The sequence below is a fragment of the Eriocheir sinensis genome, chromosome 5 (genome assembly GCF_024679095.1).
Source record: "Eriocheir sinensis breed Jianghai 21 chromosome 5, ASM2467909v1, whole genome shotgun sequence".
Taxonomy (NCBI): domain Eukaryota; kingdom Metazoa; phylum Arthropoda; class Malacostraca; order Decapoda; family Varunidae; genus Eriocheir; species Eriocheir sinensis.
Window position 1 is genome coordinate 17,014,101 of NC_066513.1, and position 26,380 is coordinate 17,040,480.

General features: G+C 39.6%; 2 protein-coding genes across 5 annotated transcripts; one reads left to right on the forward strand and one right to left on the reverse strand.

The window, feature by feature from the left end:
- The first annotated feature begins 919 nt into the window (after positions 1-919).
- On the forward strand, positions 920-11,396 carry LOC126984681 (COP9 signalosome complex subunit 5-like). The gene is made up of 7 exons (XM_050838571.1): positions 920-1,074; positions 2,176-2,363; positions 3,093-3,177; positions 7,433-7,582; positions 8,156-8,350; positions 10,077-10,274; positions 10,802-11,396. The coding sequence occupies exons 2-7, from the start codon at positions 2,185-2,187 to the stop codon at positions 11,072-11,074; spliced, it is 1,080 nt and encodes a 359-aa protein (XP_050694528.1). The 5' UTR covers positions 920-1,074; positions 2,176-2,184; the 3' UTR covers positions 11,075-11,396.
- Positions 11,397-12,097: 701 nt separating this feature from the next.
- On the reverse strand, positions 12,098-24,951 carry LOC126984682 (myb/SANT-like DNA-binding domain-containing protein 3). 4 transcript variants are annotated; one of them, XM_050838577.1, is made up of 4 exons: positions 24,217-24,945; positions 18,709-18,803; positions 18,148-18,598; positions 12,098-15,023 (listed from the first exon to the last, which is right to left on the reverse strand). In XM_050838577.1, exons 1-3 carry the CDS (start codon positions 24,468-24,470, stop codon positions 18,150-18,152), a joined length of 798 nt encoding a protein of 265 aa, XP_050694534.1. In that variant the 5' UTR covers positions 24,471-24,945; the 3' UTR covers positions 12,098-15,023; positions 18,148-18,149. The 4 variants fall into 4 exon arrangements, with proteins under 4 accessions (XP_050694534.1, XP_050694535.1, XP_050694532.1 ...); XM_050838578.1 differs by lacking the exon at positions 12,098-15,023 and having other exon boundaries at positions 17,515-18,556; positions 24,217-24,951; XM_050838575.1 differs by lacking the exon at positions 12,098-15,023 and having other exon boundaries at positions 17,515-18,598; positions 24,217-24,941.
- Positions 24,952-26,380: the final 1,429 nt, after the last annotated feature.

Genomic DNA, 26,380 nt, shown 5'->3' on the forward strand with positions numbered 1-26,380 from the left:
AAGACTTATTATTGCGTACAGCCCACTCTTCCTCTTTTTGGGTGTCTAGTATAGTCTATTATGCTCTATTTCCTATTCTTTTTACCTGTTCTGCTTATTATTAAAGGAAAGGAAAGGAAACAGCAGATATAGGAGGAGAAATAACGGGGAATATGTACTGCGCACCCTAGCTTCCTCTTCTTGGGTGTCTGTTGGTCTATTATGCTCTATTTCCTCCTCTTTTTACTTGTTTTTTTTAGCTTTTTATCGCTTCTTAGAGGAAAGGAATAGGAATAAAAAATTGAAGGAGAAAGGCAGGGGGATATAAAACCTGTGAAAAAAAGGCTATACTCATCTTCTTGGGTGTCTGGTGCTCTATTAGGCTCTATTTCCTCCTCTTTTTACCTGTTCCGCTTATTATTAATGGAAAGGAAAGGAAAAACAGATTGGAGGAGAAATAACGGTTGGAATGGCTGTTAGTAAGGAGGAAGCAGTGATCTGTTTCCATTAAAAAAAATTCCTGGCGCAATGTTGGGAAAATAGGACTCGGCAATAAAAGAAAAATATAAAGAACAAGTGTGAGGAAGAACCAAGAAGTGATACAAAGCGGAACAGCTCAGAAGAAGAAGAAGAAGACACCCAAAAGAGGAAGAGGAAGAAGACTCACTCTCTGTTGCCAGATCTACCGAAATATCATGAGATTTACTGAAATTTTGATAAATCTCAGAAATAATTTATCAATCTCATGAATAATTTGTATATTGCTTCTCTAAATTTTCACCAAACAGTTATAAAAAAAATACTGATATGATGCTTCTTAACTTAATTTTATCTACATAGCATATACCACAAGAACCAGTACATGTATATTAAAATGCGTCTGCCGAATTTTTACCTACCTACTGAATTTTCTCGCAATAATCTACTGAAATTTCCTCTGCACCATCTGGGAACACTGTACAGTAACCGAGACACCCCAAAGAAGAAGAGGAAGAAGACTCACTCCCTCAGCCTCACAAGCAAGGAGTATATAATCCCATTGTTCACAAGTCACAAGAGGCCACAACAACAAGCTGCCTGAGAACACACAAGCAGGTCAGAGTGAAATCATTGCAGCACACACACACACGCGAATACGCTTTAATAAACTCACACAGACACCTCTCTGGGCAGCACCAAGGCTATCAATTTGTTTTGTTTTTTTAACTTATTATCAAGTAGAGGATTATCCAAACACCCAGTAATCCTTTCACCGAGAAATGAATAGTCTGTCTCTGGAACTGATTGCCTGCTAAATAACTGCATCCTCTTTTCCCCTTTTTTCAATGGAGGTGATATTTTTTTTTTTTTTAATTCCAGCCATTATTGTGGATTTCGGGAACTTGTTGATGGGGTTCAAAATGCTTAGAATGAAGAAATTCAAAGATTAGTGAGTGAAAGCCTCCTTTGCCATATACTGGTATTATCTTCAGTAATACCATAAGTTTAATGAAACTGATTTTTACTATATATTTTGACAGTTGGTGTTTTTACTATCCATTTTCACAGTACTTGGTCTTTTTATGACAGTACTTGGTGTTTTTCACAGTACTTGGTGTTTTACTACACATTTTCACGTACTTGGTGTTTTACTACACATTTTCACAGTACTTGGTGTTTTTACTACACATTTTCACAGTACTTGGTGGTTTTACTACACATTTTCACAGTACTTGGTGGTTTTACTACACATTTTCACAGTACTTGGTGTTTTTACTACACATTTTCACAGTACTTGGTGTTTTTACTACACATTTTCACAGTACTTGGTATTTTTACTATACATTTTCACAGTACTTGGTGTTTTTACTATGCATTTTCACAGTACTTGGTATTTTTACTATACATTTTCACAGTACTTGGTGTTTTTACTATGCATTTTCACAGTACTTGGTATTTTCACTATACATTTTCACAGTGCTTGGTGTTTTTACTTTACATTTTCACAGTACTTGGTGTTTTTTATGTTTTGTGTTGTGGTCATCCACTTTTACAATTCAATTTGACAGTACTTGTTTTTTTTTTATGTTTTGTGTTTTGGTCATCCATTGCCCCATTCTAGCCTACACAAATTGTAACTTTAGGGATAGAGTACACCGGATATATAGAGATATACTGTCAATGAAGGCTTGGCACTATGTGAGTGGTTTCTTTCAGCTGGTGGCCATGGCTTCCTCTAGCACTGGCGAGGGCAGCAGCTCCAGCAACATGTCCCAGACATATATTGCTCAGCGTACTTGGGAGATGGCAAACAATATGGAAGCGGTCAATTCTGCTGATGAGATCTACCAGTATGACAGTAAACAACAACAGGATATCCTCCAAGCCAAACCTTGGGAGAAGGAGTAAGTTATTTATTCTTGGGTAAACCAGTTGTAAAATTCCCTGCCAGTGGAAGGACTTTTTATTTTATTTAGGTGCTGCCTATAGTGTCAGTAGGCTGCTGACATATTTTAAAGTTATAAACTAGGTATAGAAGTGTTGTGGGTACTTTTATATGTCTACCTATATATAGGGTCCTCTTGGTTTATTCTTTTATAAGAATAAATCAAGAGATAAACATACACATGGGTAAACCTAAAACTTTTCATTCTCTGAAGTATTAAGCAAATCTGAAAGTTGCTCGAGACCACTGCCCAGGCTTCCTTTATACCAACATTCATGCTTAGGGGCCTCTTTCTTAATAAATCACAGTGCAGGGAGGAGCTATATTGAACCCAATCAGAGTGAAAGATGCCACTTGGTTACCACCAATCAAAACACACACGTGATACATGAGATATGCCCACAATGCTCCCAAAGTGTGTTTTTATACCATCGTGATAAAGGAGATTCGCAGTAGTCAACCCCATGTATTATTAAGGATACCTGTACTGTGAACATGTACTTAAAGAAAAAGGTATATAAAGGGTTGACAGTATATCAGTATTTATCTTTGTGTGGACTTGCAGCAATGTAAATCAGCTTCTTGGTTATACAGTTAATCATTTACCCAATGTTTGTTTAATTATTCAAGGTGCTAAATTAGAAATATCAATATTGTACATGTTTTTTATAACTATATTTTCTTTTAGCCCTCACTTCTTCAAGCAAATCAAGATCTCAGCCCTGGCTCTGCTGAAGATGGTGATGCATGCTCGGTCTGGGGGCACACTTGAGGTATGTTGCTTACATGAGCACATTTCCTTAACAATTGGCTTTGTAATCTATGCAGTTATAATAAAATGTTTGTACATTAATTATACAAAAATCTTTGTAACATCTAATGACATCAAAAAGCTATAAATTCAAAGCCTAGAAATATTCAGGCCTAGGGTGTCTAAGCATGCTGCTGGAATAGTGATTATCCAGAAAAGTAGATTTTGAAAGTGATTTGCATCGTGGGATGGACAATGCGTATGCCCTCATTGATTGACTGATTGCACAACTAGGGTTGTAAAATTCCTGGGAATTTTGAACAGGGAAACTTTTCATGGGAATTTTCAGGAACTTTGAGAAGTGAAAAATCTTTACCTAACCTAAAAGAAAAAAAAAAAGTTACTATAGGTCTTGATTCAGAAAATTAATAAAAGCTGCCTTGCTAATGAGACTTTCTATACAATGAAATGAGGCCATTCTTTGTTGATTTGTCCAATAAGTTGCTGGCTATCATGTGTCTGAAGATACTCTAAACTTAACCAGCCCTAAACAGTTTCTCTAGGTTTTGACAGAAAATTCTTTTAAGCTGCCTTACTAATGAGACTTTCTATACAACAAAGTGAGGTTATTCTTTGTTGATTTATACCATAAGGCAGTGGCGGATCCATGGTGGAGGCGGGGGGTGGCGGCCGCCCCCCCTTAGGACCTAAATTGCACCCTTTCAAAGATTCACTGAGATCTGGGGGGTTATCATTCCTGTGTACACTACGACTAGGCTACTAATTATAATGATACTACTACTAGTACTACTACTACTACTATTATTACTACTAATACTAACAATAATAATAGATATAATAATAATAATAATAATAATAATAAAAAAAATAATAAACATACAAAACAAATAAAAGAAATTGTGAACATTATCGTGAACATTATCGTGCCGGGCGGCGACAGATGGATTTAGCTACTGTAATATATATATATATATATATATATATATATATATATATATATATATATATATATATATATATATATATATATATAATATATATATATATATATACCCGGTATATATAATATGGCATGGTATGGTGCCCATCTTGTATATTAGCCCCCCCCCCTTCACTTGGAGCTGGATCTGCCACTGCCATAAGGTGCTAGCTGCCATGTGTTTGAAGATACCCTAAATTTTACCTAAACTAACTAACAAAACCCCAAACAGTTACCATAGGTCTTTACTCAGAAAATTTAGATAAGCTACCTTACCAATGAGACTTTCTATACAATCTATACAAGAAAGTGAGGTCATTCTTTGTTGTTTTATACCATAAGGTGCTGGCTATCATGTGTTTGAAGATACCCTAAACTTAACCTAACCTAATCTAACCTAACACAACCCCAAACAGTTACTATAGGTCTTGACTTAGAAAATTCATATAACCTGCATTACTAATGAGACTTTCTATACAAGAAAGTGAGGTCATTCTTTATTGATTTATACCATAAGGTGGTTGCTATTATGTGTTTGAAGATACCCTTAACTTAACCTAACAAAACCCCAAACAGTTACTAGAGGTCTTGACCATAGCTGGGCGTTATCGCGATACTTTATCGCTGATAACAAAATCGGGTTATCGGCCATCTGCTACTTATTGAAATATATATCGGTCTCTTCATTACTTTTATAACCAAGCTATCAATAAACTCTACTTTTTTCCACCTCAGAAAAAAAATCGTTGTCTCCTCCCTACTGCACATCCGTAGCCCGGGCGCCCGGTGTTGTATGAAAAATCTTTGGGATATGAAATATCTTCGGTGAAGAGATTTCATACTTAGATCATCAACATTAAAACACTAGGTTATTTTTTATGGTACTCAAAAATCAATATACCAAAGAGAAAAATCATTTAACTTTGCCCAAAATTTGCCTCAAATTTGATATTCCATATTCGTTTGTGAGCATGCCATGGTATTGAAGGCACCCGGTGTTGTGTTATTTGGTGTCCCATTGTCAAAAGCTGGTGATTTTGTTTACAAACACTGGTCTCTCGTGAACTGCGCATGTTCAGACCAGTAAACGTAGCCTGTAAAGTCTCACAAAGCTTTTTAACACATTAAGAGTTGCTGGAAAGCTGAATCAGACATACAGTACCACCATCCTCGCTGTTTCTAGAACGACACTGTATATATAAATACAACTCGTACAGTGTCGTTCTAGAAACAGCGAGGATGGTAGTAGTGACACTGTATGTCTGATTCAGCCTTCCAACAACTCTTAATTATGGTTAAAAAGCTTTGTGAGCCTGTACAGGTCTATGCTTGCTGATCTGAGCATGCGCAGTTCATGAGAGACCAGTGTTTGTAAACAAAAGCGCCAGCTTTTGACGGTGGGGACTCCAAATAACACAACACCGGTTCAGGCGTTTCTAGTATTACCGTCCATATGTACATGTCAACGTGTGGTTTTCAGGTTTTGTAAGTTTTCTAAAATACAGATATTGAAAATTTTAATTCATCTATGTTTTTTTATTTGAAATATCAATATAGTATCGTTTTTGCCTCGGACTTATCGCTACCTAGTATCGGAATTGTGGATTTATATTGGTTATCGGTTATCACCTATATTTGTATCTCCAGTTAACGAATATCGGTTATCACCAATAAGGTTTTCCATTATCAATTATCGGTTATCGGGAATAAGGTTTTCTGTTATCGTGCCCAGCTATGGTCTTGTCTCAGAAATTCATATAAACTGCATTACTAATGAAACTTTCTATACAACTATGTGAGGTAATTTTTTGTTGATTTATACCTTAAGGTGCTGGTTGTCATGTGTTTGTAATACCCTAAACTTAACCTAACCTAGCCTAACAAAACCCCAAATAGTTGCTATAGGTCTCGACTCAGAAAATTCATATAAGCTTCCTTACTAATGAGACTTTCTATACAACAAAGTGAGGTTATTCATTGTTTATTTATACCACAAGTTGCTGGCTCTCATATATTTGAAGGTACCCAAACTTAACCTAGCAAAATCCCAAGCAGTTACTATAGGTCTTGACTCAGAAAATTTATATATGATTTTTTACTAATGTGACTTTCTATGCAACAAAACGATTTTTTTTTTTTTTTTTTTTTTTTTTTACCATAAGTTGCTGGCAGTCATGTGTTGGAAGACATCCTAAACTTAACCAAACCTAACCCAACAAAACCCCAAACAGTTGCTATAGGTCTTGTCTCAGAAAATTCATATATGCTTCCTTACTAATGAGATTTTCTATACAACAAAGTGAGGTTATTCTTTGTTGATTTATGCCATAAGTTGCTGGCTATCTTAATCTAACCGAACAAAATCAATAAATGTTACCATTGTCCACCCTCGTATGGAGTATGCATCTCACGTGTGGGGGGGCTCCACTCACACAGCTCTTCTGGACAGAGTGGAGTCTAAGGCTCTTCGTCTCATCAGCTCTCCTCCTCCTACTGATAGTCTTCTACCTCTTAAATTCCATCACGATGTTGCCTCTCTTTCTATCTTCTATCGATATTTCCACGCTGACTGCTCTTCTGAACTTGCTAACTGCATCCCTCCCGCGGCCCCGCTGCACACGACTTTCTACTCATGCTCATCCCTATACTGTCCAAACCCCTTATGCAAGAGTTAACCAGCATCTTCACTCTTTCATCCCTCACGCTGGTAAACTCTGGAACAATCTTCCTTCATCTGTATTTCCTCCTGCCTACGACTTGAACTCTTTCAAGAGAAGGGTATCGGGACACCCCTCCTCCCGAAATTGACCTCTCTTTCGGCCACCTCTTATGATTCTTTTTTAGGAGCAGTGAGTAGCAGGCTTTTTTATTTTTTATTATTGTTTCCTTTTTTTTGTGCCCTTGAGCTGGCTCCTTTGTTGTAAAAAAAAAAATGTCAACTCAGAAAAATTATTTATTTGTCCTTACTAAGGAAACTTTTTATATAATTAAATGAAGGCTTTCTTCATTAATTCATGCTATAGGTGTCTGGATATTATGTGCTTGAAAACTAAACTTAACCTTACCTATTGAAAAAACAATTTTTATTTCTTAAAATGTTTTAATTAATAGATGTATTAACCAAAATTGGTTTGTTTATTAATACAAATACACATGTGGGAAAAATTTGAAAATTACTGAAATTTCCCAAAATTCCCGGGCCCTGAAACTTCCCAGAAACTTTCCCACCCTTTGCAACCGTACGTACAACAATTTTCCATTTGGTTTGTTTCAACAGGTGATGGGTCTTATGCTTGGAAAAGTTGATGGACCAACCATGTTTGTGATGGATTCATTTGCTTTGCCTGTTGAGGGGACAGAGACACGTGTTAACGCTCAGGCCCAGGCTTATGAGTACATGACTGCCTATGTGGAGGCTGCAAAGCAGGTATGATATATATACAGAATTTTGCAATGTTGTACTGAGTATGCCATTCAGACCCATCAGGAACATATACTAAAGAACCTTTCAATTTTGTGATGAAAACAGCATTCAGCCTAATGGCACCTCTGCTATGTGTCACCATGGCCAGACTCCCATCCTTAACCCCATTAGTACACCACAGCCTGGAGGTCAGGTAACATGAGATAATTAGTGTTGAAAAATGAAATTGAAATAAAGGAAAGTAGTATAATCAAGAAACCTGACCTCTGAAAATATAAGTCCTTAGGTACTCACTATGAGAAAGTTCAGCTAAAGACCTTCAGAAGTTTTTAATGAACCATTTTCCCTTCATAAATATAGGGGGAACTCAGTGTCATATCTGCATCACTAGATTACCTCTCCTGTTATCCCCAACAAATATTACAGCTTAGTACTACCATGTCTTTTGAGTAAGATGATATTGTAAGACTTGTGACTTTCAGTGCCACCCATTATAAGTGGGAAATGACAAGTAGTGTTTAAATATTGATTTTCTGCCAACATCTGTGAGAATGGCTTATAGATTTGTAATTTCAGGTTGGACGTCAGGAAAATGTGATTGGTTGGTATCACAGCCATCCTGGCTATGGCTGCTGGCTTTCAGGTATTGATGTTTCAACTCAGATGCTGAACCAAAACTACCAGGAACCCTTTGTGGCCATTGTCATCGATCCTATTCGTACTATTAGTTCAGGAAAAGTCAACATTGGTGCCTTCAGGACGTATCCCAAGGTAAGTTCTTTAGTACTTTGAGACAAAACTTCAGACTTCTGAGTCTGAAAAGAAAGTTTTATTCAATCTTGGTTGAAAAATATTTGAAATATTTTTGAAAAAAATATTTGAAATTCCTGCACTTTGTATTGCTTGCTAAATGAATACTATAGGAAGCATGTGCAGGAGGATGCTGTCAAGTCATGGCATGCCCAAATCTAGCCAACCCTCAGTCCTGTGGAATGGGCGACTTGTAAAGCTCATGTCCCCAAATGTCTCTACTGTCGGTCGACCACCCGAGATTTTCCCTGAAAATATCTCTTAATTACCGTAAATCCCCTGCGTTCTTTCTTGCCAAACTATAAATACACGTCAATACAGAAACTGACATTGTTTGTATAAAAAAATGTAGTGGATATGTTTCTTTCTCTACACAAGATGAAAATAATGACGATATGATGGTACTTGACAACTCGGTTGGAAAAAACACGTCCTTGCATGAAAGTAATGCAAATTTAAGCAGAAAAAGGCTTCGAAAATATTTCTGCTTGCATTGCTGTATTTTCTGAGTACCTACATTTGGTGTGTCCGTGTCTCTTTCGATGAAAATTTGGCCAAGAAACAGAATGGCGCTTAGAAACTCCACAGAACGTCCCAATGTCAGGACGTGACACTAGGTCACTTTGTTGTCGCCGTCGTGCCGTGTGGAGTCCTTGCTGCCACAACACCGGCCAATCCTCGCAGCCCTAAGCAACATCGACAGGTGTATATATGGTGTGTGACTTTTGGTTTTGCTTTTAAAGTACAATAGATTTCAGATACACCATAGGATTGAATAACTAACGTGCCAACTGATGTAACCAAAACTTGGCACCATCCTGGTTATAGGATTGTCGTCAGAAGCCACGCCCTCAAATTGTTCTTGGCCAAATTTTCGTCAATAGAGACACGGACACACCCAATGCAGGTACTCAGGAAATGCAGCAGAAATATTTTCAAAGCCTTTTTCTGCTTAAATTTGCATTACTTTCGTGCAAGGACGTGTTTTTTCCACCCGAGTTGTCAAGTACTGTCATATCGTCATTATTTTCATCTTGTGTAGAGAAAGAAACATATCCACTACATTTTTTATACAAACAATATCAGTTTCTGTATTGATGTGTATTTATAGTTTGCCAAGAAAGAACGCAGGGGATTTACGGTAATTAAGAGATATTTTCAGGGAAAATCTTGGGTGGTCGACCGACAGTAGAGACATCTGGTGGGCCATGCCTTTTAATAAGTTCCCCATTAATGGGCACAAATTTAGCCTTTACATGGACTGCCATCAGTCCTCACTCAACATGGAGGCATTTGAGGCTCAACATTCAATGGTGATACTAACTGGGTGATTTTCTGCTGATCTTTCCATTGCTTTAAGTGCCTCTGTGGTGCAGTGGTTAGCATGGTTAGTTACAAATCCGCTGGCCAAGGTTCAAATCGTGACTTAGGCAGTTGGTGTGCAGCTCACCCGGCTGTTCATCCTCCCGTTTGGTCTTTGATAAATGGGTACCTGGGGAAACCGTTTTCTTTTCTGACTTCCAGGCTCCTCAACATATACTACTGCAATTATTCACTAATGCATGTTTCTATAAAAATTGGGTAATTAAGATATCAAATGAGTAATAAAAAGCGGATAGAATTTGGTAGGTGTTAATATGCATATTTGTTAGCACAAAACCTTGACCAGAGATTCTATTTATTTCAGGGCTACAAACCACCAGATGAGGGCCCCTCAGAATACCAGACAATTCCTCTCAATAAAATTGAAGACTTTGGTGTTCACTGCAAGCAGTATTACTCCTTGGATATTTCATACTTCAAGTCTTCTTTAGACAAGAAGCTTTTAGATTCCCTTTGGAATAAATATTGGGTGAATACACTGAGCTCCTCTTCACTTATAACGGTAAGTGTTTGTTACTTGTGCTCTTTTAACCATGTGTTCAAATTGTGTGTGTGTCTTTCCCCATGGTCTGACCACTTGCTGGACTCACAATTTCCTGGCAGTCACCTGGCTGCAGCAGATCAGGTGCCTACAGAGTGGCAGGGGGTGATGAAGAAAAAAGGGGGCATAAGGGAGCAAGAGGCCTTGCAGAGGAGGTAGAGGCAAGAGTGAATATGTTTGGGTGTAGGCAAGTGGCAAGAAATATTAAGGTGGGTGTTTCCATAGACTGGACAGGTTATATGTAGAGTGGATAACAGAAGAATAACCAAAATAACAATGTGACAACCCAGGAAATGTATGAGAATTCAGGGCAGACAGAGAACTAGATTCAAACTAAAACCTTAAGCAGAGCAGGATGGTGTACACTAACATCATAACATAAAAAAAATTATGAGATGAGAAATGGGGGGCTACTCACATATAAATTCAGATTTTTATAGCCATTATTTTAATTTGTACTGATAAAGTTATGCTTTTGTCCTTTACAGAATGCAGAGTACATGACGAGACAAATATTTGATCTTAGTGACAAGTTGGAGAATTCGGAAACTGCTTTAGGCCGTGCTGGTCTTTTTGGCTTAGACCCTCAAGAAAAGAAGACTGAGGACAAGTTAAGTCGAGTTACTAGAGATTCCTGCAAGACCACCATGGAGGCTCTGCACGGACTCATGGCACAAGTTGTCAAAGATCGCCTATTCAATCAGATACCTCAGACTCGTTCCCAGGCCCAGGATCAGCCACAGCCAACTCCACAGGCATAAAATTTGGAGGACTCAAGGAAACAGGAATGTAATGTGAAATGTGGGCTGTGTGTATTAGGTGATCATGTATACCTATCCAATATGATGTATGGTGCCTAATGATTAATTTCCTAGATTTTGTATCTGCAGCAATATTTGAAGAGAGCACCTTAGTGAAATGTATTTGCCCTTGAACTTTTATAAGATCTCTGTACATTCATTCCTGTGTATTCATTCGTTTATATTACACAAAATTATATGTCAGACACTTATTGTCAATTTTTCTTAAACTGATCAGTGAAAATGATATTATAGTTGGTAATAATAACTTCAGAAAACAAGCCTTTTCCTGGTCTTATTCTTCATGAAATTGTAGAGGAAATGTTCCCTTGTTTATATTTTGGTCAGGAATAACTGTCATTCCTGCCATAATAGGTAAGTGCTACATTGTCACTGCCCTTACCTTGAGTAATGCACAGAGACATCACTAATTTATTAGCTCCTTTAGTTCCAAAGTCTTACTGGCTGGATCATTTTGCCTGACCCGCTAAGGTTACATAATAATAATTAATCAACATACCTTTGATCCACTAGTTATACGTCTTTATCTCTGAAGTACATGTAACTTCTAGAAACTTTAATTTAATATTAAATGGTGGGCACCGCTAACCGAAAAGTTATCTTTGCTAATTGGTAATCCACTAACCAAAAAGTTAGATTCGCTTATGCTAAACCACTAAACTGATAAAGAAATTAGTGATAGCTAATGCTAACCGCTAACTTTTTTATATGGATTTAGCTTCGGTTTAGTATTTTGGCTCTAAAACCCTTAAAAACAGACCTATGTAGTGACCTGCAATTTCAATATGTTGTAGCTTAGACATAGAGCTTTCCAGAAAGGTATACACAAATAAACAAATTAAATTCGGAAGAGAAAAGAAAGAAGCCTCCAGTTTATCCTAAATCCGTATATTTTACCAAAGATATCCTGCAAATGTACGTCTTTTTTACTTTTTTCCATAACTGACACTTTTATTTTTATTATTTTAAGTTTATTTCTTGTCAGGTAAAAAATATCAAATTCTTGTTATTAAATCCCGAGTTCAAAGAGTTGGAAATGGAAGATGCAGTACCCTAAAATACCAAAAAGTTTTCCCTAATAATTGTTCAATTAGCCTACTTTAAGGCGTAATTTACCCAAAAGTGGAAGCCCTGGAATTACTGTGCCATGTGGCTCAACTGGTGCTGTGTCTGCCCACAATAGACAATAACCTTTATGAATTTTTTAGTGGACTTAAAGTTAGCGGAGGAGGAACTACATTTAGCGGAAGCTAATTGGCCCAATAACTGTTTCCAGTTAGCCAAAATGCTAATCAGATAATGAAAAAATTAGCTTCACTAATTAGCAGAACCATGCCCACCACTGAATGTAAGTTGAATGAAAAAGTTGAAGAACCAGTACCATACTAGTCACAGTGTATGTATGCACTGAATCTCCATGGCCCATTTTTTTCAACTAACATTTTCCTGGATCAATATGGACTTGTTTATGTTTGACACCACCACTAACTTCTACATATCTCATAATTTGGCACAGAATTATTCTTATCTTGCTTTTGTCAGCCTAATCTATGCCTATTAGGTTCATGAAGATTCTGTAACCACCAGGGTCTTGTGTTATGGTTGCAACTGAGAAATTCAATGGGCTTTGGCTCTAAAAGCCTTGCCTATGACATGCTGCTAAGATTATGGCACATTTAGTTACCTACATCACAATGGTGCATCGAAGAACATTTTTAGCCATAACTGTAGCAATAAACATGCATCTTGTAAAAAATCCCATCAAAATGCATTCTCATTATGAAATTAACATTTTTTTGCAACTCATCTCCAAAAGCAGGATTCAAATGTACACCAGAAAAATAATTATTTTCTTTCAGATATAATAGCTTTCTCACTGTACCTGATCCTTGCCCCATATCCTGTGTGTTCCTCTTTCTTCCACAGTTTACACAAAACAATTATACCCTCTTTTAACCAACTGAGCACCATTTTTCCAAACTATCCATTTCCTTGTTTGTCTGAGAGCTCAACTTTCGAGCATCCATTGTGACAGCAAGGTGACTGACTCAATACATGACCTAATTGGGGGTGTTGCAGCTTATGAGGTAAATAGACACAATGTTTCTTTTGCACTTTAATTTAATTTTATATGATTAAAGCTGATACAACCTTCTTATTTTTTAATCCACATTAGGGCAATGAGTTATTATTAATAAAAATTAATAGAGGTAAAAAATTACTAAATTGCTAAACTTTGACATGCTGAAGCTGTTTTCATTCTGTTCTCTTTCTTATACTCTATGGCAGTGTTGTCCAAACTGGGGTACGCAGCATAGATCAGAGGGGTACGTGAAAAGACGATAAACACACACACACACACACACACACACACACACACACACACACACAGCAGAAACTTCCGATATTCTATGAAGGAAAAGAGAGAGGGACGGACGGGTACCTAGGAAGGATGCGTAATGTACGTGTACCTAAATATAACTTAATATAATTGAGTTTAATTAGCCATGGGGGGTACGTAACAGTAGGAAGAGATAATAAAGGGTACAATAGGTGGAAAAGTTTGGACAGCACTGCTCTATAGCAAATATACTTTAAATTGATAGTATAAAAACACAAAAATAATACAAAGCTCCAATCACAGTTACTACTACAGTTCAGTATGTCTGGATCAGAGAAAGTAAACTATGCATTTGAAATCTTGAAGCTGCCTCTCTCACCAAGAACTTCATGACCAAGACAAACTTGCATCCACACGGATTATAAACAAGTGCTCATCAGCCAATCACTCTACATCTATAACATTACTTGTTTGTCTGACTCAGTAAAACATTGTAAACATTATGTTAGTCTGTGTAGAGCAGCTAATATGATGGAACACATGGCTAGTTTAGGTAATTATATAATTAATTTACTATCCATCACCTCTAAGCACCAAAGTTCCTGAGGAAAACAAGTATAGGTCTTTACCCATGGGTTGACTGAATAGAATGAGTGATATCTTTAGACGTGGTGTTGTATTGGTCAGGTGGGTGCCAATGGGTAGACTAACCTTTGGTACCCACCTAATCAACACAACACCATGTCTATAGATTTTGCTCAAATTCTATTAAAATGACCCATGGATGTTCAATACTTTTTTTTGCTGACTACAGTGAAACTTTAATAAGGTTTGAGATAAAATAATATATTTAGGAAAAAAGTTAGTAATAAATTTGCAGTATAAAAATACCAACCTATAATGTATGAATACTATTTTTTTTTTTTTTCTTTTTTTACAGGGAGACAGCTCAAGAACAACAAAAGGAGTGAAAAAAAAAAAAAAAAATGGCCCGCTACTCGCCACTCCTGTAACAGACAATAGTAAAGAATAGCCAAAAGAGAGGTCAATTTCGGGTGGAGAGGTGTCTTGATACACTCTTTTTGAAAGAGGTCAAATCATAGGCAGGAGGAAATACAAATGATGGAAGGCTGTTCCATAGTTTACCAGTGAAGGGGATGAAAGAATGAAGATGCTGGTTAACTCATGCATAAGGGGTTAGGTCAGTATAGGGATGAGCATGAGTAGAAACTCGTCTGCATGGGGGCCACGGGAGGGGGGGAGGCATGCAGTTAGCAAGTTCAGAAGAACAGTCACCATGAAAATATCGATAGAAGATAGAAACCGAGGCAATATGGCGGCGGAATTTAAGAGGTAGAAGACTATCAGTAAGAGGAGGAGAGCTGAGGAGACGAAGAGCCTTACTCCACTCTGTCCAGAAGAGCTGTGTGAGTGAAGCCCCCCCACACGTGAGATGCATACTCCATACGAGGGCAGACAAGGCCCTTATAAATGGAAAGCATCTGTGCAGGGGAGAAGAACTGGCGGAGACGATACAGAACGCCCAACCTTGAGGAAAAATTAATACCATACAAAACATTACTAAAATTAAATGCATTGCTTCTAAAAACTAGATAAATTCATCACTTAGATACTACCTTTTTAACATAAGACTCTCTTCACTAGTTGAAGATCAGGTAACAGTTTATTGAGGCAAAATAATATCAATGCACTCTACATTCAGCTTACAAACCAACATGGAAACTTATCAGTGGTCTATTCACCACCAATGTGCTACCTTGTCCCAGTGAGGCACTGTTGTAAGAGGACACAGACATGCATCATCATCTTGAAGGATGTAGGTAAACTGAAGTATTTATTATTTATTTTCTAACATATTCACAGAAAACATGGACATGGACAAAATTAAAGCAGAGGATTAAAGCTGTATATTCTGGGTGACACTCAGTGGTGCGAGGGTTTGAACCTGCATGCCAGGTTTATGAATTTTCAATACATATATACATATAATCTAACCATCATTTTAAAGCACTCCAAGCGAGCTAACTGACTCAACACTAGTTGACAGTAAACCGTCCCTAAATTGAATCATTTCAGTTGAACTTTAGATACCTCCGACACTGAAAGTAATCAAACAAAAATTATGAATAAGTCAGACAAGGTTCAAATCAGCAGGTGCATATTTGAAATTACTCAAATATTCAAGATGCTTTCCAAGAGTTGGTATAAGTTGGATAATGTTTGAGTTATCAGGGGCTTTGTTTTTCAAATTCCTGCATCAACCACAGCATTTCTTGGTCTCTATGAGCTAGTTTACTCAGCTGCCTTGCTGTATACGTCTTTCATATCTCGTCTGACCTGTCCAACATTAACAAAACAAGTACTGTACAATAATGTTTAATAGTGATACATCAGGGTGACAAAAATAACTTCCGTAGACACAAGATTTCGAGCTTCTGATAACTTTGGTTTTGGGGTATCTTGGATCAGTCTTTCCCTCAGTTGGTTGACGTATGTGGGATTTACTGTTCTAATCTTATAACCTACTGTGGGAGAGATGACCAAGCACTTTTCCAGGTACCCACACCTTTCAGTCCTATCCTCTGTCCTCTGTGTCTTTATGTACAGTTGTGGTGAGTTTGTCAGAGGACAGAGGATAGGACTGAAAGGTGTGGGTACCTGGAAAAGTGCTTGGTCATATCTCCCACAGTAGGTTATGAGATTAGAACAGTAAATCCCACATATGTCAAACCAACTGAGGGAAAGACTGATCCGAGATACCCCAAAACCAAAGTTATCAGAAGCTCGAAATCTTGTGCCTACGGAAGTTATTTTTGTCACCCTGATGTATCACTATTAAACATTATTGTACAGTACTTGTTTTGTTATTGTTATTGTTGGACAGGTCAGACGAGATACGAGAGACGTATACAGCAAGGCAGCTGAGTAAACTAACTCATAGAGACCGAGAAATGCAATTCACAGTCACCATGGAGGATTCTCTGCACAGCTTGGCTGGCCATCAGGTACATATTTTTCATACCTGGTAAACTTTAATGCAAAGAAAAATGGCAGATAAATATAGTGGAGTGGACAGTTGTGAATGCCTGGTAGACTCCAAGAAAAAAAAGCAAGGTGTGAGCAAAGGTACAGAATAATTTTGGAAAGAGAGATTTCATGGTTTAGGTCAAACAAAAAGTGCCCATGTAAAGCACTGTACAAAAATGTGATGTAGAGTAAACTAGCTCATAAAACAATAATTTCTTAATGGGTGTGTATGATAATTTTGATATAGAAATCTGTGAATCCTGGATTCAACTTCTGCCTCACCTTGACTGCCCTCAAAATCTGTAGAATGCAATATTACAGCTTATAAATGCATGTCTTAATGCTTTCAGGTACATCATGTAGTTTCAACACTCATCAGGGTCGGACTGGCCTATGTGCCCGTGTGCCAATGGCACATGGGCCCCCAAGGTAGTACATGGGCCCCTGGGCCCTGGACTTAACCCATGCTAAGTCATATAGGGCTTTCACGTACTTATATTATCATACTGGACCAACTAATATTATATTAGTTGGTCTAATTAAATAAACTAATTAATTACTGCCAATATGTATTATTTGAATATTTTGATATTTTAGCTTATATGGGCCCGGGCCCCTCCAGCCACTAGATGCCACAGCCCACTTAAGCACCCCAGTCCGACTCTGACACTCATGCAACAATATGCACACCTTTACTATAGTCATTTTTATATTCAAATTTGCACTAAGAACTTCCATTCTCTTCCACCTGATTGACTGAATGGAACTTGTCTGAACATTTGAAAGAGTTTTAATGTAAAACTACAATCAGGATTATTAAATGAGTGCTCGTCTGTATTTCCTCCTGCCTATGACTTGTCCTCTTTCAAGAAGAGTATTTCAAGACACCTCTCCACCCAAAATTCTACTATCTTCTGTTGTGGGAGCGGCAAGTAGCGGGCTTTTTTTTATACTGTTTTTGTTGCCCTTGAGCCGGCTCTTTTGTTGTAAAAAAAATAAAAAAATAAAAAATAAAAAAAGTAATACATAATGATTATATTTTGATTTATTTGACAGGACTAAGCCAAAAAATCATTATGATATATTAAGAAATTAAGTTTCTTATGTTGAGGTCAATGAAGATGTGTGGATTTGAGATAGGTTGGAAAAGCAGATTGGACTTCATTCATTTTAACTATCTGTACCCAGGATTATTCATTCACAAAAATATAAGGAAAAGTAACAAAATATAAAAATTTCTGTAATTTCTTTACACATGGATAGACAGCATGCTACATTTGCAGGGTTGTATTTATTGTTTTGTCAAATGTGGCATGGTATTTTCATGGATGAATAATACTGGATATAGAGACAGTAGGTTAAATGCAATCTGCTTTTCCAATTAATCTCAAATCTAAATATTGTTAGTGACTTCAACATTCAACATATGTAATATTTGACTTCTCAATGTCAGTAACCTCTTGATAAACCCTTTACTAAGTGATATTTCATTGTTCGAACCCATTTATAACACATTCTGTTCAGTCGACCAGGTGGAAGGGAGTGGTCTCATCAGTGCAAATGGTCTCATTGAATAAAGAAATTACTAAAGTGGCATCAGATGGTTGGTCTTAGCCAGTGTCACCTTCAGGTTTCCATGTCTACATATCCAGTTTTCTTCTCCCAGTATTTGATCTGCAGCATAGCAAGGTTCAGGTTGACTTCATGCTGTGCCCGCTGCCACTCATGTGCCTCCCGCTGCTGCTGGCATCTCTCTTGCAAAAATTTTCTTTCTAATTGTAAGTTTTCTATTGAAAGTTGAGCTTGCTGCATCTGCATCTGTGCTAGTAGAATGTCGTCATTGCACAGCTGGTCCATCTTTTGCTTTCTGGTTCGCTTGGATGGGCCAATGTTTGGAGTTAAGTCTGCTGTTAGCTTTTCACAGTGTGATGTTGCCTCACAGTTTTCTGAGGTGCCTGATACAGATGAATGTCCAGCTTGATAACTTTGCATTCTGATGTGAGAATCAGTGGGGGTTTCTGGTATAAGACAGTCTGGAACAAGGTCCTGAGAACTTACACCATGTTTTGCATCATCTGTAATTGGAATATCAAATTATCCTCAAAGAGCATTTAGTACAAGAATTATCAGTGGTTTCAGTAAAAGATATGAGGAACATTTGTGGGGTGCAAAAGAGTAAACCTACATGGGTTCAGAACGCTGAATACAGCCTCCACGTCTGGTGTGATGGTGGAGGGTGCCGAGTAACTGTCCTCTGACCCCTCTTGTGTGGCTCTGTCACTGAAACACAAATGGGACTATTAATGTGGAGGACTGTGGTCTTGACAATTAAGGTACTAGGTTGGCAAAGTTTCAAAAGTTATACTGATGTAGAAGCTGTGGGAGGCAGAGGATTATCTATTATTCACCCTTCATGTTCCTTTTCGTTCTTGTACTTCATGTGTCTTAATCTTGATGAATAATGAACAATGCTAAGTTGTGGGAGGCAGAGTATTATATATTGTTACGCCGCCCCCCTACAACACACCAACCACAGGCAGGCAGGAGCGTGCCGAACAATACACGGGGGTCGTGAACCCAGGACAGCGTGAGACGCGCTGCAACAGGACGCCACTCACAATGGGCCGCACACAAAGGAGAGGCAAGAGGCAGGGCACAAGAATATGCACAGCATAAGGTTCCTTGCTTTAACCCCTTCGTGCCGGATGTTCAAAAAGCCCGCCTGGCTGATATACGGCATGCTCGGCCGCGCGCGGTAGCATGAGGGAAACCTGAGCCGGCATGTATCTGCTTGTCGCCTCCGTATATTATGCTGCTGAAAGCCCTCATTACACGTATCCCGTATTTGCAAAGCAGCATACACGACGAGTCAACACATACCTGCTATGCATAATATAAATTGTTTCAATGCAAAATAAAAAAAAAGCGAAATAAAGAAAGGGGAGAAAGGGGCAAGGGGGAAAGAAATAGAGAAAGCAGATGATTGTGTAGAGGAGGAAGAATGTCGAGAAATTATCAGCGAGAGAGAGAGAGAGAGGTGGGCGAGACGTGATGGTGTCGGCGCCACCGTTGCCAGATTATCATACTCGTAGCCTCGTATTTACCGGTTTCTGAGCCATAACTATTGCCAAAACACACCAATAATTAACCATTCTAATGATAACTGTATATGAAGGCAATTATTGGGGTCGAGGAGGCAGATTTTTGGGTCGGAAATTGGCAGACAGGAGGCCGCGTACGACAATCTGGCAACGTTGGTCGGCGCCTCGATGTCTGAGAGAGAGAGAGAGAGAGAGAGAGAGAGAGAGAGAGAGACAATGAGACTTCCTAATTTTAGACACAAGGCGGGAAGAAGGCGGTGCATACTGTAGCTCATTTTTTGTGGATGGATGGTGGGAGGAGCAATAGGATTTCAAGGACAGCATACGGCGTCTTTACTTAGTAACCAACACAAAGTACGGGACAACTCAATAGAAGAAAAAACAGAATAGAAATATGACGCCTACGTAGGCGTCATCGTATATGCTACTGGGGCTTCATGATGCCTACGTAGGCGTCATCGTATTGAAGGGGTTAATAACAGGCTCCAACCACGTTACACTAGTCCACAGGGCAGTGTGGGCTATAAAGCACACACGGGGGCAGTGGACACGTCAGTCCTGCTCTCGCTTAGCCAGCGACGCTCCCTCGACTCCCCACACGGTACCCTTTCATGCCGCCATCCACCCACGCTACAATGCCCCTAAATCACTCCGCCCCCAAAACTGTACCCCTACCACAAACACTCACTGGTGTAACACTATGCAATGGAGGTATGGGCGGTGGCAGGTAGGCGGTGGCACCCGGAAGGACATCTCCAGCCCTAAGTCCTTGCTCAGGGTTGACACTGGCGTCCACTGCATCGCCCGCACCGCCCGCATCGCCCAAGTGCATCCACGTCTCGGTCGGCCTCTGCCACGTCCTCATCGCTGCTGCTGGGGCTTACGCCCTCCTCTTCTCCGCCGTGGCCACAGGAGTACGCCACAGCCGGTCCACGTGGACAACAGACAGGCGCTTCCATCCCCGGCGAATCCGGTAGGTGACGTCAGAGATAGCTGCCACCACCGTGAACAACCCTTGGAGGAAGAATGGATATTCTTCCTCCAAGGTACAACCTCTCTCAGGGGCTCTGTAGCCTCGATGAGCACCCTCGCTTCCGGTGGGGATTGTGCAGCCACACTCTGTCACCCACAGAGTACCTCATATCCCTCATGCGCCGGTCACATGTCTCCTTCATGGTCTGGCCTGCCACCTTGAGCTTGCCCCACACGCGTTCATGCACCTCTGCCAGGCTTTCCTGCAGAGCCGCTGCGTAGCCAGAGGTGACGGTGGATAAGCTCACGTTGAGAGGCCGCCCCGTGGCCAAGTCCACCGGTAGCCTGTAGGCAAGGATTATATACTATAAGGATAGCTTACTAAGCATTTGTTTTACCCACAATGCATCGCGGATGACGTCACACGTGTACACAAATGGTGCTGGGCGGCAAACTGGTTCACTTCACTGTGTTCTCACTGCAGCGTGCTCAGTGAAAATGGTGATTTGTGCTGTATATGGGTGTTACAGTGGCTCAACCTAGATAATAAGGATAGCTTACTAAGCATTTCTTTTACCCACAATGTACCGCATATGCAATCTGGTTCACTCTCTCCATATGAAGTGTATTGGGGGGCCATTACTTATTGATCTTGTCACTCATTCATAGTCAGATTTTGCTATTTTTTGGGTTGCTGGGGATATGTGGTTGAATTGGGCAGCTGTTGAGTTGGCCAGTGGTGGAGATATTTGAGAAATGTTGCTGTCTGCCATGTATCGGTGCTAGCGTTTTCTCAAGTTTCGTTAATGTTCGTTTTCTGCAACTTTGCAGGGGTAGGTAATCCTGCCATCAAAATAGCTAACATAGGTATAAATTAACTGAAGTATTACTGTTGGATCAGGAAAATTATATCTAATGGTTAATATAAATAATGTATAAAGGGATCAATGTATATGTAAGAATACACAAAGACTATACCAACTTCTATATTATCTATAACGATATTCATGACAGGATTGGTTACTCCTGTAAAGTTGTAGAGGGTGGGTGTTGATGAAATTTGAGAGAACATAAGCGTCAATGTGTGGTGGTCAGCAGTGTTTCTCGGCAACTTTTTCTAGCATATTTCTCAAATAATTCTGTTGCTGTGTACTGTTTGCCAACTCTACAGCTGCCTAATTTGATTGCATATCCTTAGCAATCAAAAAAATGCAAAATTTGACCATGAATATGAATAAATAAGGGTTTTCTAGCACATTTTATACCTTGAGAGCAGGGAGAGAGTGAACCAGATGACATACCGCAGTCATGACGTCATCGATGACGTTTCAGTGAGCTATCCTTATAGTATGTAATCCTTGCCTGCAGGGATAGGCGAGAACTGATTCTAGAATCGATTCCTTCGATTCTGATGCACAACAGAGAGAACCGGTTCAAAAGCCTGAAAATCGATTCCTCTCTATAGTCTGGCAAATCTTAAGTGGCGGCTCTGACGTAGACAGCCCGCTTGACACTGGTGCTGTCTCCAACTGACCTCGCGTACCGCGCCTCTTACACCCTTCTCTCTCTCTCTCTCTCTCTCTCTCTCTCTCTCTCTCTCTCTCTCTCTGTGTCTCTCTCTTTCTCTCTTTCTCTCAAGTATAAAAACAAATATGGTTTTTACGATTGATTCTCTATCTGTGAGTGAATACAAAGAAATTTGCACAACACTTGGCAGCGTTGCCTCCACGGCGTTGTCAGCTCGTCTGAATGCTCCTTTCAACCCAACACACCGCAGTTGCCAGTTGGAGCATTTTTTTTTTAGAGGTTTATTATTAATAATAATAATAATAATAATATTATTATTATTATTATTATGCATTGTTGTGCACCATACTCCCCGAATGAGAGTACACCCCCATTTTTCTCGCGCACACACACACACACACAGAGAGAGAGAGAGAGAGAGAGAGAGAGAGAAACACACACACACACACACACACACACAGAGAGAGAGAGAGAGAGAGAAGGGTGTGAGAGGCACGGTGCGCGAGGTCAGTTGGAGACGTGGCAACAGGGTCTAGCGGGCTGTCTACGTCAGAGCTGCTACTTAAGATTTGCCGGACTGTAGCGATTCTCCTCGGGCTTCATCAACTAGGAGGCGAGGAGCGTGTTGCCACCACCGATATATATATATATATATATATATATATATATATATATATATATATATATATATATATATATATATATATATATATATATATATATATATATATATATATATATATATATATATATATATATATATATATATATATATATATATATATATATATATATATATGAGAGAGAGAGAGAGAGATACATACCATACGTACAGACATACGTACCATACATAAAGACATACGTACCAAACGTATAGACATACGTACCATACATATAGACATACGTATACCCATACATATGGTACATATAGACATACCTACTATACGTATAGACATACGTACTGTACGTATAGATATGCATACTTTACATATAGACATACGTACTGTACGTATAGACATACGTACTATACGTATAGACATACGTGCTATACCTATAGACATACGTACCATACGTAGACATACGTACTAGGGCTATACGTATAGACATATGTACCATACATACAGACATACATACCATACTTACAGACATACGTACCATACGTATAGACATACATACCATATATATAGACATACGTACTATACGTACAGATATTTGTACTATACATATAGACATGTACCATAAGTACAGACATATGTACCATACATTTAGACATACATACCATGCATATAGACATACAGACTGTACGTACAGACATACGTACCATACGTATAGACATACGTACTATACGTAGACATGCGTACCATATGTATGGACATACGTACTATACATATAAACATACGTAACATACATGTTGGTGGTAGGTGAGTGCTCAACTGCTAGTTGGTCCACGGGTAAGGAAAAACAAATACCCATCAAGGTTATTTTATCACAAAAATTTACACAAGTCATTAAGACAGACAAAACACAAAAGACGTTGTTGTGCTGTATGTGGATGTGGTGTAGTGTAAATAACATTGAATTGTTGGTGTATGTGGTGTACAAAATGTGTGAGATGTGTAGCAGGACGTGGACAAAAAGTTGAAAATTAACAATTAACTCAGCAGTGAAAGCCTTACATCTGGAATTGACTCCCCGAATCTGATATCTACCCCAGCGCAATAAAATTCAATCACCGTGATCATGAATTGCCCTACGAACTTTAGGATCACATTTGATTATATAATGAGCTGTATGACTCGCAGATGGTTTCTTGAACAACAGTGTCATTTTCTGAGACACATCAGAAATTGATTGCAAGTAGACATTCTTTTCAATAACAGCATCAATAACATCCACCTCCTGGATCTAGATCTAGATATATAATGCGGAGGGCACCTTTCAGGTGCATAACACGCATATTTGTGTTGGCTGTTGGGGGTTCGTGTACGTGACATAGCAGAGTGGTGTAACACTATTATTCCCCCCTTCTTATTCCTGGCCCTCATAGATACTAATGCAAAGCTGTGGGAGGCAGATGACTATATATTACTCACCCCTTCTTGTTCCTGGCCTTCATGTTCTCCCAGCAGCGGCGGAGCTCCCTGCTGGTCCTGGCCTGGGTGGCAGGGTGGGCCGAGAACTGGGCCGCTATCCCCTCCCACGCCTTCTCCTTCTCCCTGTTGGATGTGCCGTCCCTCTTCTTGGACTCCACCACGCCCTTGTGCTGCTCCACCAGGGCTGTCAACACCGTCTTCTCCAGGGGGATGAACCACTTGCGCCGCCCCGCCCCCTCCCCGCCCTCGGCCATGTTCAAGGAAACACAGTAAACATTGGGGGCTTTGGGGCTACTGACCTACTCTTATTAAATATTTTGCAATATATAACAACTTCTGGGCATGGTTACGTTTCGCTGGCACAAACTTGGGAGCCGCACAGTATGCACGCACTCCTTTTGCCTCGATCTCTCTTGTGTTGAATGACACAACAAGGGTTGCCACCCTGAGGTCAGAAAAATGTGGAATGCAACATCTCACTCTCCAATACGGAATGAATCCATATTTAAAGGAACGGGTGGCAACCCTAAAATTTCTCGAGCATGCAATGAGTGACAGTCTCAGCACGCTGCTGGTGGAGGCAAGAGGGAGGGGTGAAGGACGTTATACATCGCGTATTTTACACGCACGTTAGGACGAACCTTTGACAAATTTTACGGGCTGGTTTTGTGATTAACCGATCGAAAAATGCGCTCACTAGAATTTTTTTTTTTTTTTTTCGTTGGGGATATACCCCAATGGAGGAAGGCGGAGCATGCCGCGCAACCCCCCAGACGGCTGGTAGAGAGATATCCAATTCTTACAACCCAACAAAGAGCCCACCTTTCCACCCGCCCCATGGTAACTCTTCATTATTTACTTCATTATTTACATCAACGACGTGGATGTTGGACTCAATAACCGCATTAGTAAATTTGCAGACGACACAAAGATGGGTAACTCGGTTCTGACTGACGAAGACAGGCAAAGCCTCCAAGAGGATTTGCACAAAATTTCAGCTTGGTCGGATAGATGGGAGATGCCCTTTTAACGTAGACAAGTGCCAGGTCCTTCAAGTTGGAACGAGGAATAAGAAGTTCGAATATGAAATGCGCGGCGTTAAACTCAAAAGCGTTCAATGCGTCAAGGACTTGGGGGTCAAACCTCAAATTCTCACAGCAATGCATCGATGCAGCAAATAAAGCGAACAGAATGTTGAAATGGGCTTCATTAAAAGAAACTTTGTATTCAAGAATAAAGATCTAATACTCCCGCTCTACAACAGTTTAGTCAGACCCCACTTGGAATATGAGGTACAGTTTTGGTCCCCCCACCATGCAAAGGATATTGCTAAATTAGAAGGTGTTCAGCGTCGGGCAACGAAAATGATCCCTTCCTTGCTCAACAAATCCTACGAAGAAAGGCTTTCTACCCTTAACATGTTCTCTCTTGAGAAACGTCGCCTCCGAGGAAAACTGATCGAATGTTTTAAAATACTTAATGGTTTCACGAATGTAGACAGACCAACATTGTTTATGATCGATGACACTTTGCGCACGAGGAACAATGGCGTAAAACTCAGATGTAGACAAGTAAATTCAGACTGCACCAAATTTTTCTTCACCAACGTTGTAGTGCGAGAATGGAATAAGCTTCCACCATCAGTGGTCCAGTGTAACACGATTGACTCCTTCAAAAATAAGCTCGACCGTCACTTCCTTCAACTTAATATCAACTAGAGTAGAAGTGCAACGTTTTGGAGTCTTCTGATTAATGTAAAATCACTTAGGTTTAAGGACAGACCACCATGTCTGGACCATGGGGTCTGTGTGGTCTGATTTTCTATGTAAATCTATGTAAACTGCATGATAGGTCTCGAACCCATACGCACCAGGAGGCACCCTGCCGAAGCGCAGGCCGAGACGCTACCACGTACGGGACCTACGGGAGCCCCCCCACTACAATTTAATTAAGATACTGAATTTTATCTGCTTGACCATTCAGATAACAAAATACCGTACGGAACAAATGCCGTTCCGTATTGGTTCAAAACGGAACGATACATTTCATTCTCGAATAAAGAGCGATTCCGTATTTTAAGGAACGGCAAGGCTGCCGCCAAGACAGTCGTCAATAAGACAGTCGCGATCGAAGACCGGCAGGAAGACCGTCGGCTAACGCCTTA

Bases quoted from the DNA above. Each gene is read 5' to 3' on its own strand.
- LOC126984682 (XM_050838577.1), bottom strand. From the start codon at position 24,470: ATGGCCGAGGGCGGGGAGGGGGCGGGGCGGCGCAAGTGGTTCATCCCC. The intron at 18,804-24,216 runs GTGAGTAATATA...TTTGTGTTTCAG, and splicing joins AAGGCCAGGAACAAGAAGGG to TGACAGAGCCACACAAGAGG. The intron at 18,599-18,708 runs GTAGGTTTACTC...TTCCAATTACAG, and splicing joins ATTCAGCGTTCTGAACCCAT to ATGATGCAAAACATGGTGTA.
- LOC126984681 (XM_050838571.1), top strand. From the start codon at position 2,185: ATGGCTTCCTCTAGCACTGGCGAGGGCAGCAGCTCCAGCAACATGTCC. The intron at 7,583-8,155 runs GTATGATATATA...TTGTAATTTCAG, and splicing joins ATGTGGAGGCTGCAAAGCAG to GTTGGACGTCAGGAAAATGT. The intron at 10,275-10,801 runs GTAAGTGTTTGT...TGTCCTTTACAG, and splicing joins GCTCCTCTTCACTTATAACG to AATGCAGAGTACATGACGAG.